We start from the raw sequence: 21,862 nt of genomic DNA, 5'->3' as shown, positions 1-21,862 counted from the left end.
ATTTACCTGTAAAGGTGCAAACAAATGAATCAGACCAGCTGTTGGAGTCATGGCATTGTAGGCGTCGGGTTTATTCGACAAGGTTGGTGATCGAAGCATAGTCATCACTGAGGTTGGAGAAACAGCTCTGTATATCTGACCGCATTTTGGAATCGATGTTGATCGGACGTTGGCATCGCACCAAGGCTGGATGACTGCTGGGTAGACTGCAAAGGAAGTTATCATGAGAAGACGGGCAACGTATTAAATTATAATTAGTAAGAAGAAACGCACAATTTGTGAATTGTGGTTTGTTCTGAAAAGAACTGTGCTTGTCCTGGGACATAGAAATAGAATTCTAGTGCCTTGTTAAGAAAAAAGACCGTCGGTTGCTGTGCTAGGTTTACAGACTGGTCGCGTTAACGACTGGGCATACAGGAAGACAGTCGGATGTAGTTGGTCCAACACTAACAAGAGCAGCGGGTCGAAGTAAATATAACGTCTGTAGGAACAGTTAGACTTAGAAGCTGGAAGCATTAAGAGCTGATCAAATTGATAGCATGACCAAAGACGGCACTAGTCACAGCCAGATATGAGGATTATTAAAATGTGTACAAACTATAGCACGTGTTCTGTTGCCAGTCAGAAAAAATGGACCAGGCGATAATTTAATTCACTCCACCGGTGGGAAATAGATGAGCCGATAATATAAGTAACGGTTATGGAGGTTCTCTGAGGGCAAGGAACATAGGTGGATCCGTTCAGCACGGCCATTGAAAGCTACTAAGTCAAACAGGCAAGCTAGTGAAAAAGGTTAGCCAGAAATGCTTGTGATTATCTTTAGCGAAATGAATGCAAACTATGAAATACATTACTACAGCATGCTTCTGGGAAACTGTGGAGTACAATAATACAGCATGCTTCTCGGATGACTACAAAATGGCCGTCTTCAAGTCCAATAATCAGGTATATTTGTCGAGTTGTCCATCGTTTTCAATCGTTTCATGGTATCGTTTATCTCTCAACTGAGAATTTCATTAACTCATCCTAAAGTGATTTTTGGTCTTAGTAAATGGTAACATATTCGTAGAAAAAAGTAAAAGTCACACGGAGCAAGATCAGATGAATATGGAGGTTGTTCTAGTATTGTGATATTTTTTTATTCGTTGGTTGATGTTCATCGTTCATTCTTCAGTGCTCGTAACTTAGCAACTTCAAAAAGAGTCATGTTCACGGTAAATTAAATTGCTTTGAATTTTTAAATATAAATATTTAAATAATTTTAACTTAAATAGGTGACAAATGAGTAAGTAAAGCAAGATAAATTGTTTTAATTAATTTCTCAACTTTAGTTCTTTTTAAATAATTTATGACGGCAATAATAATGCTTATTACAAAAGTTTACAAATAGCAACGGTTGCAGAAAGCTAAGAATACGGTTATGTTTCCCCCAAAAGTTTAGATGTGCGTGTAAGCACATATTGTCTCAGACAAACGACTTCCTGCTAAGACAGTGGCCCGAACTAAACGGTGTAGCGTGTAATTATGACCCCTATAAATTTTTTATTTATTTTGAACACACGAAAATTCCATAGCCACCGCCAAGAATTTCTTTGGCGCCGTCGAATGAAAAGGAATTTTTTCGAAAATATCCTTCCCTGGATCCGTGATATTATATGCATGTCCTGCTATCGTGCATCACACGATACGCCCGATATCTTCTCGGACCAATCTCGTGCATACATGCATAAGGTAAAACTTGCGGAGAACGCTCTGTTTTAAGGTTGTTATAAAAATGGAACGGAAACTTAAAATTTCGTTCTGTTTTAATCTTTTTTTTTAAGATTGCACATGCGCCCCAACAATCGAAAATAATCAATCGTACTTTATATATATATATATATATATATATATATATATATATATATATATATATATATATATATATATATTAAGTAATGTGATTTATAATTTAAAAATTTAAAAAAAAATTTTTTAATTTAAAAATCAAATTTTAATTAAATTAAAAATCAGTTTCATAAGAAGGAGCAACAACAAAGTCAATTATCTGTACGATCGTTTCGGAAATCCGTGCTTTTTATTTGTGGTATACATGAAGTCACGTAGAACAATTATGCATAGTTTTTTTGGTAAGCACGGTCTCCTCATCAGCAAATTTAGGAGGATTTCTATTGAATTTAAAAGACACCAAAATAAACCTAGCATTAAAAGTAAGGCAGATGAATCTGAAAAATTGAAATAAAAGGTTTGGATTTAAAATTTATAAGAAAATTAGTATAGGTTAGAGATAGAAATGAGTAGAAAAAAAAATATTTTTTGAATTTACATAATAAATTTGATTTAAAAATATATAGAGATAGTTACCTTTTAGTTTTTCTTTTTTTGAAATCAGGAACTGTGTTTAAAGTAGTCATTTAGATGTTTGCTATAGCTTTTTATTTTATTGAATGATGAATTTTAAAAGGGCGACGCTCGTGCAGTAAATTGTTTCCGTTAGCGTATTTTGATTTAAAGACGCTACAGTTAATATATATAGAGAGAATATTTATTTTGCAAGTTTTTAAGGGGAGATAATTGTCATGTGTTATTGGCTTTATTTATTATTTGATTTACGGGTCTAAGGGCGGTAATTGGTCTAACTTAATTTATTAAAAAAAAAAAAATTGTAATCTATTTTTACTAATGAGTAATTTTTAATGATTTAAGGTGGTTTATATTCATTAAATTTAAACCAACGTTTATGATTACATGTTAGAAGCTCGTGTCTTGAATTTACTAGTTTGGTTGTGCTTTTTATATCTTCATATTTTAAAATTTTTAGGGTTTCTTTTGTACATAGTGTACAAAATTTATCTCCTGGTTTATATGATTTGCAAGTCTCAATTATTTGCCATTTTAAGTTGAAAGAAATATTGCTATTTTTTAGTTGCCAAATATAGTTGGATAGAGTAGTTTGGTTTGATAGAGAGTTTTTTTTAAAAGAATGTTTGTGCGTTGAAATTCTATGTTTTATTGGGCCAGATGTGGAACCAATGGTGTCTTTTAAATTCAATAGAAATCCTCCTAAATTTGCTGATGAGGAGACCGTGCTTACCAAAAAAACTATGTATAATTGTTCTACGTGACTTCATGTATACCACAAATAAAAAGCACGGATTTCCGAAACGATGGTACAGATAATTGACTTTGTTGTTGTTCCTTCTTATGAAACTGATTTTTAATTTAATTAAAATTTGATTTTTAAATTTTAAAATTTTTTTTTAAATTTTTAAATTATAAATCACATTACTTAATATTGAATTAGCTCTAGGACATTTAACTATCGAGCTTATTATATATCTAAATTACAACGAGCATTTCCTGTATTTTAATTAAACTAGTAATTTCACTATTACATTAAAATACACTTAGCTCTTTAGACTATTATTCTAATCTCCTTTAAATTTATATATATATATATATATATATATATATATATATATATATATATATACATATATAATCAACTATCTATCTATATATCTATAAAAACAGAGATGTGTGTGCCACAGACGATTTCTGATTGGTTAATCCAATAATCACATCTCCTAAAAAACTATGGTTCGTAGGCTTTTAACGATACCATAAAATATTATGGCTTTATTTATTGTCCATCTTGGAAGGGTTTAATTTTTTCCTAACTTGCGATTTACAAATTACAAAGATACGAAACTAACTTACAATCTAACAATCGAACCTCCGACATCACGGCCGTCATTATGAAACTAAACTAAAAAAAAAAAACCGCGTTCACTCGTGGTCTTTACATTTCGGGTTTGGGTACGTGTGCAGTTTTCCATTGACATTAAAAAATGGAAATATTTTAAAAAAAAAAATATATTGTACGTACTCGTCATGGGATAAAGTTTTCCTACAGAAAAAATCACGTAATTTCATCAAGTAGTTATTTTTTTATAGCGAAAAAAGAAAAAAATCAACGCTACAAGCGAAATTAAACAGAAAGTTCAAGTAGGGGGATTTCCCCCTTTTTTTTTATAGCGAGGCCAAATTTCGCGAATTTGGCCATTTTTTAAAGCAGTTTGGCCTTCAAAATTTCTGTTTGGCCATTTTCTTCACCGATGAAATAAAAGAAGCAAATAAAAACAACGCAATAAAACTTTTAAAAATACGGCACACTTTTGTTGTTCTTGTTTGTTTTTTTTGGTAATTTTCCTTATTTTTTTATTTTTTCAAGATAATACTATTAAATGGACACTATTATGCCAAATTAGCCCCCCCCCTCCAAAAAAAAAAATGCACAAAAATTCGAGATTTAAGGTTTTGACGAGATAATTTAGCGAATTGTCCGGACTATTGCGAGATAACCATCCATTAGTTTTTCCTGAAATTTTGCCACAAATTGTATTTCATTACATAGATGTGCATAGTAACAACATTTTTTTGCCGAAAATTCCCGTTGCGTCTCCAGATTTCATCGGTGAAGAAAAAGGCCAAACAGAAATTTTGAAGGCCAAACTGCTTTAAAAAATAATATTTAATATATTCAACGATTTGACCTTTGAGAACTCTACCAAACTCCTCCTACAATTTTGGGTCTAAACAGTAAACACGTGATATTTTAGATATAGATTCCTTGGACATGGATCTAACTTATTAACTTTACTTGATCCCTAAACAATAAATGTTAAAAGGTCATAATAGGGGTCAAAGTTTTAAAAAATTGACCCTTTTTTTTTTTTCTCAGCATTAACCTCAAAACACCTGGGCAACGCCGGGCACCGATTGCTAGTATTTTATATAAATAGAATTTTATTAACAAAAACGAAATAATTAAATTTTTAAGCGAAAAAAGTCAATTTGGTATACCGCTTTGGTATTATATAAGTCCAATTCACCGTTCACATTGGAAGTGTCGACTTTTATAGATTTTCGAGTATGCTTATAACGAATAACCCCCCCCCAATCTTGTCATCATACCCGAAAACCTAGAAAAGTGGACATGTCGAAACGCTGAGTTGGACATAATGTAATAATGTACCGGAACGAAATTTAAATTTCCGTTCCATTTTTAAGAGAACCATAAAACAGACCGTTCTCCGCAAGTTTTACCCATGCATAACTTTTATTTCAAGCAATAATGACGCATGTGTTTCAGAAAAAGAACAAATAACAACAGTAGTGCACTTGGATACAAAAAAGGTTAAGAAATTCAGGTGTAAAGTTTCACATATTTCAAGTGTTTGTCTATTGTTAGTGTTATGTGTATGTGTATGTATTGAAGTGTAAGTGCGTATGCGTGAAAAACTAACTGCTCGTAGCCGTGCATATCTATCTTTGTAACGCTTGGTACATTCATAGTAGTAGTAGTAGTAGTAGTAGTAGTAGTAGTAGTAGTAGTAGTTCTCATACAGGTCATTATCAGAGATTACTCAGTGATAATAACTGGTGGTGTTCCCTAGAGTATGAATAGTGACAAGTCTCTCAGGAATACCAATACCCTCAATCTATTTGGATAACTTTTGCAAATTACTTTGTAGCATTGTAGAACTTTGTCTTACAGTCCATGCGAATATTAGCTTCTATAAATTTGAATGCTTACAAATCTATTTCAGATCACGAAATAATTCATTCTTTTTTTTCGACTATTAACAAAACAAAAAAAAAAGGAAAAAAAAGATTAAAATGAGTGGTTTGTATATATAAAAGCCGAGATGCATTCTGGTGGATTTAATTTCGGATATGGATTATTTTTTGTAATAGGATTTCAAATGTTTCATATTATGCACACTTTTATTTGCATTTTAGATTTTTATAAACATTTGATTGTTACTAAATATAATAATAATAATAATAATAATAGTAGTAGTAGTAGTAGTAGTAGTAGTAGTAGTAGTAGTAGTAGTAGTAGTTCTCTACACTTGCTCAAAAAGAGTACAAATGACGTCATGACAAGGTATATGAAAATCTGCGTTGGAGTTTGTGTCAAAAGTTTGGAATCCAAGTGACGGACAAGTGGTTCCAACGTCACTCAGAAGCGGTAGTGGAAAATGAGAACGTTAAGATTCTCTGGGATTTAATGGTTCAGTGTGAGAGAGATAACTCACAGAAAACCGGATATTGTAGTTGTGAACAAAAAGACCAATGAATGCCAAATTATTGATGTGACTTGCCCAAACGACATCAACTTGGCAGGCAAAAAGAATGAGAAACTACAGAACTATCAGAAACTTAGGGTGGAGATTGTTAGGTTGTGGAATAAGAAAACTTCCATCGTACTAATCATTATAGGCTCAATTTCAGATGATCTTGAGGAACAGTTGAACCCCTTGGAAATCAAGTACAACATGACCATACTCCAAAAGTCAGTTGCCTGGCGCGAGATGCTTTCCATCTGATTGACTCTTTGACTATGCTTACTGGCTTTGGTGTAAAAACCCGTTTCTGAGTGAAAGAAAATGGTGTAAAAAGAAAAAAAAAAGATTAAAATGGGTGACTTGTTTACGTAATATTGTGAAGTTAACGAACATAATAATAATAATAATAATAATAATAATAATAATAATAATAATAATAATAATAATAATAATAATCCAATGTTCCAATTATCAAATGGTGCGAGAAATAACAGATGCACATTCATTTCCAATGAATCAGATGATTACTGTTGACATTCGTTTCCTCGACATCTTTCAAGCTAGAATTCTGTCTAGAAAAAGACGCCAGGTGCTTACGGGAGAGGGCCACACGAAATTTACCAACATCCCCGAGTGAAATTGTTTCTATGGAACGAACTAAATTCGAACTTGGCACACTCAGATTGTCAGTCGTTAACCACTTAGCCTCCGTCACTGCCCTACAGTCGTGCATGTGTGGGTAGGTGTGCGTTAGGTGAACATGTACACCTGAGTATACTACTGGTATACGTGTGAACAACTAATCGTATGCACATATATGTAAACGTGCTCGTATGTTCATCAGTAGTAGTAGTAGTAGTAGTAGTAGTAGTCTTTGTGTTATTGGAGACACGTTTGCGAACGAGCGTGAGTGAGTGTGGACTTGTGTGTGTGTGTGTGTGTGTGTGTGCGCGCGCGCGTGTGTGTGTGGAGCTGTCAGTGTGCGTTCGTATGCGTGTGTATAACCTGCCTTGGATCTTTTTCCTATTCAATAAAAAGAATGCCAAGAGAAATGAACTTGGGCGATCGGTCAAGCCACACCTAAAATTTGAAATAGAACTAATTCCATATATTCCTATTCGCAGAATTGCGCATGATATCATCTGCTGAGCTGTAGCATACACATCATCATCATCAATAATAATAATAATAATAATAATAATAATAATAATAATAACAATAATAATAATAATAATAATAATAAATTAAAAATTTAAAAACTATGCTTTCATACTTTGTGGAGGAGAGATTTTTATACGCTACTAGTTGGGCTGCTCGTCTACGCAGGATTGCACAGCAACCTCAATGGGATTACAGTTTCAAAAGTTCTATTTAAAAAAAGTTTAATAAGAATAAAAATAATTATAAATTACCTTCTATCACGAAATAAGTAAGATTTATTAATGATCAAAGTGTTTCTTATATAACCAAAAATGAAAGATGTTATTTTACTTACATTAAAAAGTGCAATATACAGAGTGACATCCTTTTTAAATGCCTCTGGCCGTGACCTTACTTGACACTTCTCCAAACATTGTCTCTCTAATAAAAGAACATTTTGATTAGTTATATGTGAATGTGTTATTTAAAAAAAAAAAAAAATTTTACAAAATAAAAATATTCGCAAAAAATCAAAATAATCATTAAAACGTATAAACTTTAAGAATTTCTTGAATTGCCTCACCTTGGTATTCTGCAAAAGATACAATAAATAAATAAATAAATACTTCCCAAATATAAAAAGTAGCAAACCGGCCTGTGATTTTTTTTTTGTAGAATTAATTAATGAATACATTTAATAGCCTGCTCGTAGTATAAAGGAATAAACGTGAAAATAATAACGTAATTAGCATAGGTGTATCTTTTTTTGTGTGTATGTGTCATCAAGACATCCAAACACAGATGGATAGGGGGACGTAACCAGACAACATGACAACAGATGGTCCATCATGCCAACGGAATGGACACTTCGTGAACATAAGAGGCCAAAGGGAAGACCAAGAACGTGGTGGAGGGACGACCAGTTACAACACATGGGTCCCACATGGCAGCGGATAGCTCGAGATAGAGATAGATGACTGAAGTCCAGGGAGGGGTTTATTCACTTATTGATTTATTTTTTTTTTTAACTTGGGAGCCTTCATGTCGATACCGGGAATTTCGATTTGAGCACTTTATTTAATGCAGTGTTTGGGGGGGGGGATTTAGAAGAGAAGCCAACAAACAAACAAAAAAAAGAAAAAAGGGGGGTAAAACTTTCAGATATATAACAAATAAATGTTACCAATAGCAAGATAAGTTACTCTTCTACTTACCTGGATATGTTTCTTGTGATTTAACGAAATTTAAAGCGACGTTCGGCACAGTGGTTGGCTGCCAGAGAAGCTCCACAACACTTCCGGAAGCCAAAATTGCACCCAGAAAATGGTATGTTGCCGGTCTCATTCACCACAGTTTCTTGAATCCGGGCGAAACGATTACGGCGAAGTACTGCCACTACCTTGACGAAATGCACCAGAAACTACAACGTATGTGCCCGAGATTGATCAATATGAAGGGACCAATTCTTCTCCATGACAACGCTCCACCGCATGTTGCTCAACTGACCCCGCAGAAGCTGAACGAATTGGGCAACGAGACTCTGCCTCATCTGCCATAGTCACCAGACTCTTCGCCAACCGATCATCACTTTTTCAAACCAACTTTCTGCGCGAAAAAAAAAAAGTGCCGAGATGATGCCGAGTCGGCCTTCAATGATTTCATCGCTTCCATGACTTTCTATGCTAATGAGAGAAATAAACTTGTTTCTTGTTTGCAAAAAATGTGTTGATTTTAGATTAATAAATGGTTTCTATTTAGATTAATAAAGTTTATTATGAAAGGAGATGTAATTGAAGTTAAACGTCAAAAAACGACAAAAACGACATTATTTTTACACCAACCTGATATATATATATATATATATATATATATATATATATATATATATATATATATATATATATATATATAACTATGGGAATAATTAAAATATTGAGAGAATAGAAGGATCATCAATAAGTAAGTGCTAAATAAGACTAAGAGTTTTGTAGATGAAAATTAAGAAAAACATTTTTATATCTAAAATATTATAAGAATATAAAGCTTATTTTCTATAAGTAAATGTTCATTTCTGCAAATTCATGTTTAGTGAAGAAAGTTGAGTTAATAGTCACAATGCTTAGTCACAAGGCTTAGGATTGTGTAAGTCAGTATGTTCATAGTGTGAATACACGTGTGTAGTATATGTATTTGAGTACTTGGCAGTGTTGCACCGTGTATGTCTGTTGGTTTACCTTGTTCTTGTTAGTGCGTATTTGGGTATGAATGGCAATTCGTTTCTGTTTTCCTGGCTGTCGCTTGTGTTTCAGAACGTGTGCACGAGAAGAAAGCTTGTATGGGAGTCATTGAAGATTCCTTTTTTTTTTCTTTTTTTATTACATTTTCACCCCAAACAAGGCAAATTGCCACTTTGGTGTAGGGGGCTACTATCAGGGGCAACAACTACTGGGGTATTATGTAGGGATTTGGGCAGCAATATGTCGGTTCACGTTACACTTGAACTTCTGCGCGTCAGTACTGTTGGGGAAGCAGGGACCTGGAATGGAATTCCAGAGTTTAGCGGTTCTGGGGAAGAAACTATTGGAGTAAAAAGATCTTTTACATCTAGGGATCTCTACAGTGTGGGGTGGGATTTAGCAGCCTGTCGGGTTTGTCGAGGGTGCTCACGTCGTGGGGGCACAAGTGATTGCAGTTCGTCAGAGCATTCACCACTAAAATACTTGTAGAAAAGGCAGAGGGATGCAACATTTCGTCGATGGGACAGAGGCTGAAGCTTAGATGCCAGTTCAGGGCCTTTCAGGTTTGCGACTCTCTTTTGAACCTTGTCAAGGAGCGAGAGACTAGTAGCAGATGCACCAGCCCAGATGTGACAGCAATACTCCATACATGGGCGAATGGTGGCCTTATAGAGGTACAGTATACTTTCGGGTGTTAGTAGTTTTCTAGCACGGTAGAGAGAGCCCACCTTTCTTGCAGCGGCCCTGGCAATGCCTTCAATATAATTGTTCCAACTCATGTTTCCTGTGAACGTTAGGCCGAGGAGTTTGAAAGATGCACTCTCAGATAAAGAGTCGTTGGCCATTGCTATAGGTGGTAGAGAGGGTTTCTTGTAATTATTGAATGAAACTAGTTTAGTCTTGGCAGAATTGAATGCAACCAACCACTTTTGTCCCCATTCCACCACAGATTGGAGGTCTTCCTCTAGTGTTTCTGCCATTTCTTTAGAAATGTGTTCATTCGTCTTCCTGTCGTGTCTGCCATAGAGTGTAGTGTCATCAACATATATACCCATCTCAGAGGCAATTTTGTCGGGGAGGTCATTTATGATTATCAGGAACAATAGAAGTCCAAGGATAGAACCCTGGGGCACCCCGCATTTATATCATATTGTTTAGATGTACGACCGTCGAGGACAACCTGGATTTTTCTCTTATCTAAGAAGGATTTAATGATGTTAAGTATTCTACCAGTGATACCGTATGATCTAATTTTCCTGAGGAGACCCTCATGCCATACCCTGTCAAAAGCCTTAGATATATCTAGAGCTACCGCTCTGCCCTCCCCCGCTTTGTCCAGTGAATGGTATATACGTTCAGAGATTACAGTTAGGATGTCTGCTGTGGAACGGGCTTGTCTAAATCCATATTGTTTCAGTCAGAAGTTTAGCATCTGTAATGTGATGGACTAGAGCATGGTTAATTAAGGTCTCAAATATTTTGGCAAAAAGCGGGAGGAGGCTAATGGGGCGATAATTTGATGGGTCAGTCCTTTCGCCAGAATTCTTGAATACTGGTACAACAGAAGCAGTTTTCCAACAGCCCGGAATGCAAGCTTCATTAAGGCATTTGTTGTAGAGTTTGGAGAGAACTGGAGCTACTTCGGCTGAGCACTTTTTTAATAGCACAGCTGGGATAAGATCGGGTCCACATGCTTTTGAAGTGTCAAGGTTTTTTATGATAGCATGCACCTGAGCAGGGGTGGTTTTCACTTTGCTACTCCAACCTCTGACTAAGGACACGAGGCTGTTGAACATGAGTCTTTGGGATCCCATTCGAGGTGCGGTCAGAACGTGTCATCTGGGGAAAATCTTATTTGTCATTGTTATTATAGAAATTTCTAAGTCTGCGTTGATTTATAATTTCAACATAGACTTGTTACTTAAGTGAAGTGAAACAATTTTCATTAGTTGAAAATACTTTGAGTTAACACGTACACGTTAAATGTTAATTGTTTTAGGAATTGACGAAGACATCGTATGCAAACGAAGCGGAAAAAGAAAAACAGGAGGTAAATTAGCCATTTGCTTTTTAATCTTCTGTCGGAATCGCTTCGTGATTAATTCGCCACCGATGAACATACCTGTAAATGTTTCTTTTCAACAACCGCAAATAAAACACAATATTCATTCTTTTCTCCTTCTTATTTTTTTAAATATATATATATATATATATATATATATATATATATATATATATATATATATATATATATATATATGTTATGGCGAGATGAGCAATTCACCGCCGGAACTTTTTATCGAAAGAACGTTATCACCAGTCACCGGTTGTGAGAGCCTTCCCTGGGCGGGAACACTTAAAAACGTAACATGCTGTCTTTGTAAATATTCTCAATAAACTTCTCTATTTCTTTATTACTTTAGAACCTCTTTATCCATTTATTTCCCTGGTGGAATACCTTTCTTTAATATCCTTTTATTACAGCCACCCACCGCAGGATATATATATATATATATATATATATATATATATATATATATATATATATATATATATATATATATATATATATATATATATATATATATTCTATTTAGGTAAATAAGGCGCGAAATAAATTTACTGTTTCGGTCTCAAAAGACTTTATCATTCGATAAAAACAGCCCCTGATCTTAATCGAGATATGAATAAATAAAAAAACGGATTTCATAAAGATCATGCCTCGACTAAGACTATAGACTGTTTTGAGTGAAACAGTAGATTTATTGTCGCGATTAATAATAATTTTGTTTACCTAAATTGAATAAAATAATAATCTTTTATTGAGAACTATCAACAACTTTGTGAAATTCAATGGTTTTACTTTTGGAAATTTTAAACATGAAAGTTAGAATTGTGTTTTCCGTGATAGAAGCGTTGCTTAAGTTTTTAAATAAAATGCATATTAAAGACGTTTATAAGCCAAACTACAACGTAATATTATGAAAATAAACAAATAAATTAATATTTCGGAGATAGGAGTAAAATCTCAGGTCTATCTCCGAAATATTAATTGTAAACAAAGAAATATGTGTTTATCTTCATAATATTGCGTTGTAATTTGGCTGATAAATATATATATATATATATATATATATATATATATATATATATATATATATATAACTTAAAATATTGCAGCATTAAGAATTTATTATATAATGTTAAATTGAAATTAAAAAAATTAATTCTGCAATATTATAAGTTATAAAGTTATTACATATTTTGCAATATTATAAGTTATAAAGTTATTACGTTTTCTTTTCCAGTTTTAACAACTAGTCCTTTACTTTTCCATGTTTAATCTTGACCATATTATTTTTCATGCTCGCATTTTGCTATTGTAATCCATGATTTTCCCAGGTTTCCAATAAATTCAGTTGTTATTTGTTTAATTTCAGACTTTTTTTTTTGGCCCCATAAAAATAACATACACATATGTAATAAAAATGTACGGTATTCGTCTGCTTTCAATAAAATCCCCCCTAATTATCTTCCTTTCATTCTTTCGTTCTGTCTGTTTCACTTGTTACTTCTCTTTTCGCGACAGCAGTGAATTAGTAGCAACACTAGTCGTTGAAGCGACGTGGTTGCTACGGGAATCAGCCATAAAAAAACGTCTCTCACCTCCTTACGTCTTTTTACGATTTTGAACACCACTAAATTCATCATAATTTATTTTATTTACTGAACGAAAATTGTAATTTTTTTCACAATATAGCTGAGAAAGCAATCTATAAACTGTAATAATTGTTTGAAATTTGGTAGAAAAATGGATGAGCTGTGAAGCTCTAAAGCAGTTCTAATGTTCCACTTAACCATATATTCAACAAACTCTACCGTGTTTGAATGATATATTAAAAAGCAGGGGGTATTTTTACTTGATTATTTTCTTTTCTACCTTTTCCAATCTCTGACTTTTTCTTTTTATATAAGTTATATCTATATGTTTTATTTTTGCTTTCGACTGGAATATTTCCGTAATCGTAAGGCAGATTATGTCATTTAAGGTCTTAAAATTACGTTTTTTTTTTTAAATCACATTTAGTATAACACGTGTTAAAATCTCTATATTTGTCATGGTCACGTGTGGGGGTGGTTTATTAAATGTGTGGACAATTTTTACACGGGGAGGTTAATAATAATATTTATATTGTGTTAAATTACTTTTACAATTTTTGCATTACATGGGATAACAGACGCGCAACAATGTTAATCAGGGGACAAACTAAAGTTCTCTAGAGTAAGGTGGAGATTACAATAGAACTCCGGGATACGGCATTAAAAATTAGTAGCAAAATACAGTACAGTATATAATCACATGTATATAATCAAATAACATTATAAATAACACCTTAAAGCGGGGCAAGTACCGTAACCAAGAGCCGGAAAAACATCGTATTCCACATTGTAACCTGAAAAAAAACCCCGTATCTTAGGGTTCTACTGTATTGATATCATTCTCTACTGAAAGATTATTTATTAAAAAGGGATGTGGTTTACAAAAATGGATTCTGTAAAGGTATCGTAGCGTGAGTTGTAATTATTTGCAGCGTTTCAGGTCAATTTAATACGATGATCTCGGCCGTGTTTGCATGACGGAAATTTATGGATTAGATGTGCAACGCGAATTCGTAAACACACAGATGCGAACACATGCGCGTGAATAAATACGCATACACATTTGTATGGATTTTTATGTTTTCAATTCGCAAATTATGTTCAAGGCTTGCGGTGAAAGCCAATAGATGAAAACGGTTCGGTTGAGCGATGAAATTTCTTCGTGAAATTGATCTGCGAAATTGAATTGAGAACTAGATGTTTAAGGGATTGGTAGAAAGAAAGAATGGAAAACAATGAGACAGTAGAAAACAGATTTAAATAAAGAAAATAAAGAAAGGGGAAGACAGAAGCAGTTTCAGAAATAAAACAAAAAGAATACTTCTAGAAAATGGAAAAGGAAAGTCTTAGATAGAAAAGGAAGAGTTTTAATAATGATAAAAGAAGACAGAACATACATGGCAGAAAAGATATTTAAAGAAAGAAAAAAGAATGAAAAAATACGAGTTCTTAAATCTATATATTAGTACGATAGTGTGTGTGTTATTTTGTGTGTCACGCTTACATCTTTTTTCTTCCGAGTGACTGTCGTTTAATTGTTACGACTTTTCATTTCTTGCAATAAATAATTTTACCAAGAATTTTTTATAAGGTATGGTTTAGGTTATCTTTGGTGCCACTAAAGTCATCTATTTTTTTATAAAATAATTTTACCAAGAATTCTTCATAAGTTTTGGTTTCGGTTTCGAGTCAATCTGATGGCACTCAAATAATTTATTTTTTATAAATAATTTTACCAAGAATTCTTCATAAGTTTTGGTTTCGGTTTCGAGTCAATCTGATGGCACTCAAATAATTTATTTTTTATAAATAATTTTACCAAGAATTCTTCATAAGTTTTGGTTTCGGTTTCGAGTCAATCTGATGGCACTCAAATAATTTATTTTTTATAAATAATTTTACCAAGAATTCTTCATAAGTTTTGGTTTCAGTTTCGACTATAGCCGAAAGAACTCAAGTTTATAATATATATATATATATATATATATATATATATATATATATATATATATATATATATATATATATATATAAAGGAGATTAGAACAATAGTCTAAAGAGCAGAGTGTATTTTAATATAATAGTAAAATTACTAATTTAATTAAAATAAAAATACAGGAAAAGAAAAGTGCTCGTTGTAATTTAGATATATAATAAGCTCGATAGGTAAATATCCTAGAGCTAATTTAATATTCAGTAATGTGATTGATAATTTAAAATTCAAATTAGAATTAAATTAAAAATCCGTTTCACAAGAAGGAACAACAACAAAGTCAATAATTTGTACGATCGTTTCGGAAAACAATGTTTTTATTGTGGTAGACATTAACCACGAACAATAATTTTTACATATAGTATTTAAAAAAAAAAGTTTCCTCATCAGCAAAAGTATTGGGAAGGGTTTTTAATATATGTAAAAGACACTATAAATAAACCTAGCATTAAAAGTAAGGCAGATGTATCTTTTAATTGAAATCAGCAATTAAGGTCAAAGTATTAATATGGATGTTTATTGTAGCTTTTCAACTTATAAGTTGCACTTTTTAGTCATCGTGTGCATTTGTTAAGGAATGTGATTTTAGTATTGTTAGTTAAGATATTTCTAATGTTGGACGACTATAGATTTTTATCGTGGGATGTTAGATGTTGTTTTATGCCACTATTGTCAGCTAAATGGTAGGTTAGTCGCCGAGAGTGTGTTGTTATTGTATGGCCTATGTATTCGTTGTATGAACTTTTAGAGTGGTTCAGAGACATTCTTCGAAGGGGCAAATAAATTCATACACTACATTAGTTTGGTTTAGTGTAGTGTTGTTATTGTTTTTGATTATTAAATTGGATGTTTTAAATTTAGTATAATATATTATTAGTTTGATCTTTTTGTTTAGGTCGGTGGGTTTGGTGTATCTTTTAATTAGGTTTCTTATTATTTTTTCATCTGTTTTGTAGTGTAGTGTGTAATTGGTTTATATAGTATACTTTGATGGTGTCATTTTTGTTAGGGTTTATGTTTATGTGCTCGAGAAGAATATGACCGAATAACAATCTTTGGGGTGTCATTCTGTATAAGTTACCTTCTAAAATTAAAAGGACCGCCCGGCAAATTGAAAATTAAGATCGGAAACAAGAATAACTCCGTTGTGTTCAATCAAACGTGTCTAAATATATATATATATATATATATATATATATATATATATATATTTTTTTTTAAGTCAATATATATAATGTATACATATATATATATATATATGTATGTATATGTGTGTGTGTGCATGCAAACATATATATATGCAAGCACACACACATATATATATATGCAAACATATATATATATATGCAAACATATATATATATATGCAAACATATATATATGTATATATATATGCAAACACACACACACACACACACACACACACACACACACACACACACACACATATATATATATATATATATATATATATATATACTAGCAAAAGTACCCGTCGTTGACTGGGTTCAAAAACAGCCTACAGAAAATGGACTCTGATTTATGAAAGTATTATAGGTTATGAAAAGGAAAGGTTGTAAAGAGATAGCTTCGAATTTGGGGGTATCAAAACCAAAGCAAAATATGGTGAAAGTAAAAATAAAATAGATAGACCCCATAATTTATTATGCCATACCTGTTCACACTGAAACACTTATCACAATATTCTGTGTATCTGTATTAAAAAAATCTTGTTAAACTTTGTGACATATTTCCATTCTATGGAGGTCAGACGCAAACGAACACACCATAATTTTATTATACCATATTTCTTCAAACTGAAACATAATTATCAAAGTATACTTACGCAGATAGATATGAAAAGACTTTATTAAAGTTTGTGCCTATTTCCATTCTATGGAGGCCAGGCGCGAACGCAGACCCAACAATTTTATTATACCATCCCTATTTAAGTTAAACATACTTATCAAAGTATTCTTATGTACATCTATATTAAAAACACTTGTAAACGTTTTTTTTTTTTTAATTTTTAAGTTTTTTAATTCCATACATTGTGGACCAGGCGCGAACGCAGACCCCACAATTTTAATGATCCACCGTTCTGCCAGATCAAACATACTCATTCCTATGTCTCGATACATCTTCTATCATTATATGTAATCAGTTTCTTTAAAATATTCAACCATATAGGAGCCTATTCGTGACCAGACACACACACACCCAGCATGATATTATATTATATTATATTATATATATATATATATATATATATATATATACTTAATTTCCTTATAATATATACCAATCTTTATTTTTAGAAGCTCAACGTAATTACAGAGCAATATAACTTTTGACATTCCTTCATATATATATATATATATATATATATATATATATATATATATATATATATATAATGCGCGTGTGTGTGTATGTGTGTGTGTGTGTGTATTCTCCATAAATTTCGGTTTCGATTCAAACTGATGCACCAAAGTTATATGGATATATTTTTTATTTTTTAAATCACAACTTTATAATATATAAGATTGAAAATTGTACTCTATATTAATAGTAATGAAATCTGCATAAATTAAAATATCATATTTGTAACGTATTTTACGACCGGGTTACGCCGAGCGTCCCTGTTAGCTTAGATAAATACTTTCGCAGTTTTAACAAAATAGTTACAAGAATATCAGGGCGTCTCCATTTAACACTGAACATCCACAGAATGCAAACATCAATATATTACATATAAAAGAGTCTGTGTAATTTCCACAGATCCCGCTAGTATGAATGAAAATGAAAGAAAATAGTTCTAAGAAGTATGAATGAACTATCTTAAAAATGCATGGGACAGAAGTTTTAGAAAAATTAACAAGAAAAATTAATGAAAAAAAAGAAATGGCAAATGACTTAATCACGTACACTCATGACAATCGTTATAATTTCGGCTATAATTCTTATTTACTGTACGGCTTTACCGATTACTCTGAGGTATTCTTCTTATTACAATTGTGTGGATATATTACACAATCTCCTACCCTTTATCCTGTTAATATGTCTAATACTACAGATTGTCCGTAAAATCTGGAAACACAGGTGAAAATACAAGCTTTTATTCGAATAGCATCTTCAACATGATTTCGATTATACAAATATGGATGCGAATTATTTGGATTCTTCGGACTACTGTTCTTATCTTGAATGCCAATTTTGCAATGTTTCGGTCGACGTAACCTCTGACATTCTTCAGGTGCATCTTGTCGAAGTCGGGAAGCTTTCTTTCGAATTCAGGAATCTGGATAGAATGTCGAACGGACCCGTAGCGCAGTCAGTGGTTAGAGTACTTAGAAAAAAATCAATTGTAAAAGTGATATTCTCCTTAAGGTTGAAGGTTCAATTTTCAGTGTGGGCGAGGGAAAAATGTAATCGCAAATTACTTAGGAGCTCTATACAGTCATGCCTAACGGAGCAAGATCATGCCACTCCCGTGAAATAAATAAAAGGTTCAGTTCGAAATTCCGTTCAGATTCCCGAGTACAGTAATACACGTGTATATAGTCAAATAATATTATGAATAACACCTTAAAGCGTGGCAAATACCGTAACCAGGAGCCGGAAAAACATCATATCACACATCGTAGCCTGAAAAAAAAAAGCCGTATCCTAGGGCCACCGTATCCTGGGGTTCTTTTGTATTGACATACTTCTCCACTGAGAGATCCTTTATTAAAAAGGGATGTGGTTTACAAAAATGGCTTCTGTAAACGTATCGTAGCGTGAGTTGTAATTATTTGCAGCGTTTCAGGTCAATTTAATACGATGATATCACGGCCGTGTTTGCATGACGGAAAATTATGGATTAGATGTGCAACGCGAATGCGTAAACATACAGATGCAAACACATGTGCGTGAATAAATACATATACATGCCATGCATGCATACAGTCGCAAATCATCTGCAAAAGATCTAGCTAATTTGCATATTCTTTTCAACATTCATTTTAATCAATTTCCTATTAGTTTTTTCGATTTTCTTGTGGGATGATCATCTTTAGTTAACTATTACGTGTTTCTATATTCATGCAGATATTCTACATGATTTATACTTGGGTAAAAAGGTTATAGTAAACACAAACCGCTTTCTATATATATTTGTGTGTGGGTATATATATTTGTTTTTTAAAAAAAATTCCTACCAAATTCCTCTGTCAGGTTTTTGTCTACAGACATGAAACTTAATATAAAGCGTATTCGAATACATGCGAAACTTTATATATTTCAGTTTTAGCCGGGGGGAAATCGGCGCAAAGTGTGAAAATTAAAGAAACGGAATTTGCCAGGTGAAGGTCCAACAACGACATTACGAATATGCACGCGTAACGTAATAGCTATTGGTTCATGTTTTAATTTTTAGCTTTGCAGCAAACATGTTTTCATAGCTCAGGCATTAACGTCAAAGGAAGTAAATCGTAAGTTAAACGTTTTGGTTTCGATTCTCGTAGTTGTGCACGAGTTATGTTTTGTTAATTCTTAAATCATTACGCTATATTGGGTCCAATCTCTCTCTCTCTCTCTCTCTCTCTCTCTCTCTATATATATATATATATATATATATATATATATATATATATATATATATATATATAAGTGAAAGTGTCTGTGTGTGTGTCTGTGTGTCTGTGTACATTTCCCTATGCAATAACTCTGTCAATTTAGCCTACAGGTTCGAAATTTGATATACAAGATACTGAAATTTGGGAAAATCGATGTGATCAGTTTTCGGACAGAAATTTGGCGATTAAGGGGTCAAAGTTCAACGATTTGACCTTTGAGAACTCTACCAAACTCCTCCTACAATTTTCGGTGTAAACACGTGAAATTTTAGATATAGATTCCTTGGACATGGACCTAACTGAATAACTTCATTTGAGCCCTAAACATAAAAATTTAAGGGGTCATAATATGGGTCAAAGTTAAAAGAAATTGACCGTTTTTTTTGTTTTGTTTTGCTCAGCATACACCTCAAAACACCCGGGCAACGCCGGGCAGCCATGCTAGTCTATATATCTATAAAAGTGGACGTGTCTGTGTATTTGTGTATCTGTGTATCTGTGAGTCTGTGTGTCTGTGTACATTTCCCTACGCAATAATTCTGTCAATTTTTAGTCTACAGACTCGAATTTTGATATACAGGGTACTGAGATTTGGGAAAATCGATGTGATCGGGTTTCGGACAGAAATTTGGCGATTAAGAGGTCAAAGTTCAACGATTTGACCTTTGAGAACTCTACCAAACTCTCCGACAATTTTGGGTCTACGCACTTGAAATTTTAAATATAGGTTCATTGGACTTAATAACTTGATTTGAGCCCAAAACAATAAATGTTAAGAGGTCATAATAGGGGTCAAAGTTAAAAAGAAATTGACCTCTGCGGTCTCTTCCAAATTACTCAGACAATTTCTGGTCTAAATATTTGAAACTTTATATAAAGGGTATTCAGAGATAGGGCAAGCTTTTTCATCAGTTTGGGTCGAAAATTTTTAGTTACCAATATATAAATGTATGTATGTATGTCTGTTTGCATGTCTGCCTTAAATTTTCAATAGAGGCGACGGATTTTACCAAGGTCAGTATCGTTTTAAAACTCGACTTTTCATACGACAAATATCGAAAAATTGGCTAAAAACATTAATATCTTCCCCTTCAACTAGGCATTTTTCTACAGGGGGGGGAGTCACTTTTTTCTCCGATATTCTTGAAAGTTACCCTCTCCTTTAGATTGTCTAGCCTTACTTTTAAAAAATATCGCTTCCGGTTTGGCGGTGGTCGTAACAGCATAAATGTTAGGTTTTAGCCCGTTCTTTTCCTCTTTTGCGGTACGGTTTCGAGCCTGCCTTCCTACTACCACTTTTTTTTGCTCAACATACACATCCAAACACCCGGCCAACGCCGAGCTGAAATGCTAGTACATCTATAAAAGTGAACGTGTCTGTGTGTCTGTATACATTTCCCTATGCAATAACTCTTTCAACTTTTAGTCTATAGACTCGAAATTTGATATACAGGGTACTGAGATTTGGGAAAATCGATGTGATCGGTTTTCGGACAGAAATTTGGCGATTAAGGGGTCAAAGTTCAACGATTTGACCTTTGAGAACTCTGCCAAACTCCTCCGACAATTTTCGGTGTAAACACTTGAAATTTTAGATACAGTTTCCTTGGACATGGATCTAACTTAATAATTCGATTTAAGGCCAAAGCAATAAATGTTAAGGGGCCATAATAGGGGTCAAAGTTAAAAAAAATTGGCCGTTTTTTTTCTTTTATTGCTCAGCGCACACCTCCAAACACCCGGGTAACGCCGGGCTGAAATTCTAGTATAATATAATAATAAATACGAAATATGCATTAATCAAAATATCATATTTCAGCGCAATTTACGACCGGGTAATGCGGGGCGGTCTGAGAGAGTTATATAAGCCGTTTTTTTAAAATTGTTTAATATTTTCAATTTTCAATAACGATAAATATTCATAAGCATTAAGTTTCATATCATTAATCTTATTTAGAATATTAACAAATTATTTGCAGGTAATTCTTTATCTAATATTTGTAAATTAAAGTTTTAATTAGAGAAATAAATAAATAAAAAACATGATTGAATCTGATAAAAATATTCTTTGATTATTTT

The 21,862-nt window shown here is 32.9% G+C and overlaps 1 protein-coding gene across 9 annotated transcripts in view; it reads right to left on the bottom strand.

Moving 5' to 3' along the window:
* LOC145303651 (uncharacterized) overlaps nt 1–21,862 on the bottom strand; it is a 637,407-nt gene that overhangs the window by 60,354 nt on the left and 555,191 nt on the right. For 3 of the 9 annotated variants that reach the window (XM_080145215.1, XM_080145217.1, XM_080145216.1), the window contains exons 2-4: nt 8,489–8,879; nt 7,630–7,715; nt 7–206 (exon numbers count right to left, since the gene is read on the bottom strand). In XM_080145215.1, the coding sequence (XP_080001341.1) occupies nt 105–206; nt 7,630–7,715; nt 8,489–8,618 (318 nt within the window). In that variant the 5' untranslated portion in view covers nt 8,619–8,879 and the 3' untranslated portion in view covers nt 7–104. The remainder of the gene's footprint in view (nt 1–6; nt 207–7,629; nt 7,716–8,488; nt 8,880–21,862) is intronic. The other 6 variants (XM_080145214.1, XM_080145212.1, XM_080145213.1 and 3 more) reach the window with 2 other exon arrangements.

The sequence above is a fragment of the Euprymna scolopes genome, chromosome 19 (genome assembly GCF_053919585.1).
Source record: "Euprymna scolopes isolate OS-2025 chromosome 19, ASM5391958v1, whole genome shotgun sequence".
In the NCBI taxonomy this organism is placed as follows: domain Eukaryota; kingdom Metazoa; phylum Mollusca; class Cephalopoda; order Sepiida; family Sepiolidae; genus Euprymna; species Euprymna scolopes.
The sequence above is the reverse complement of the archived record's forward strand: the minus strand, read 5'-3'. Positions and strand labels throughout refer to the sequence as shown.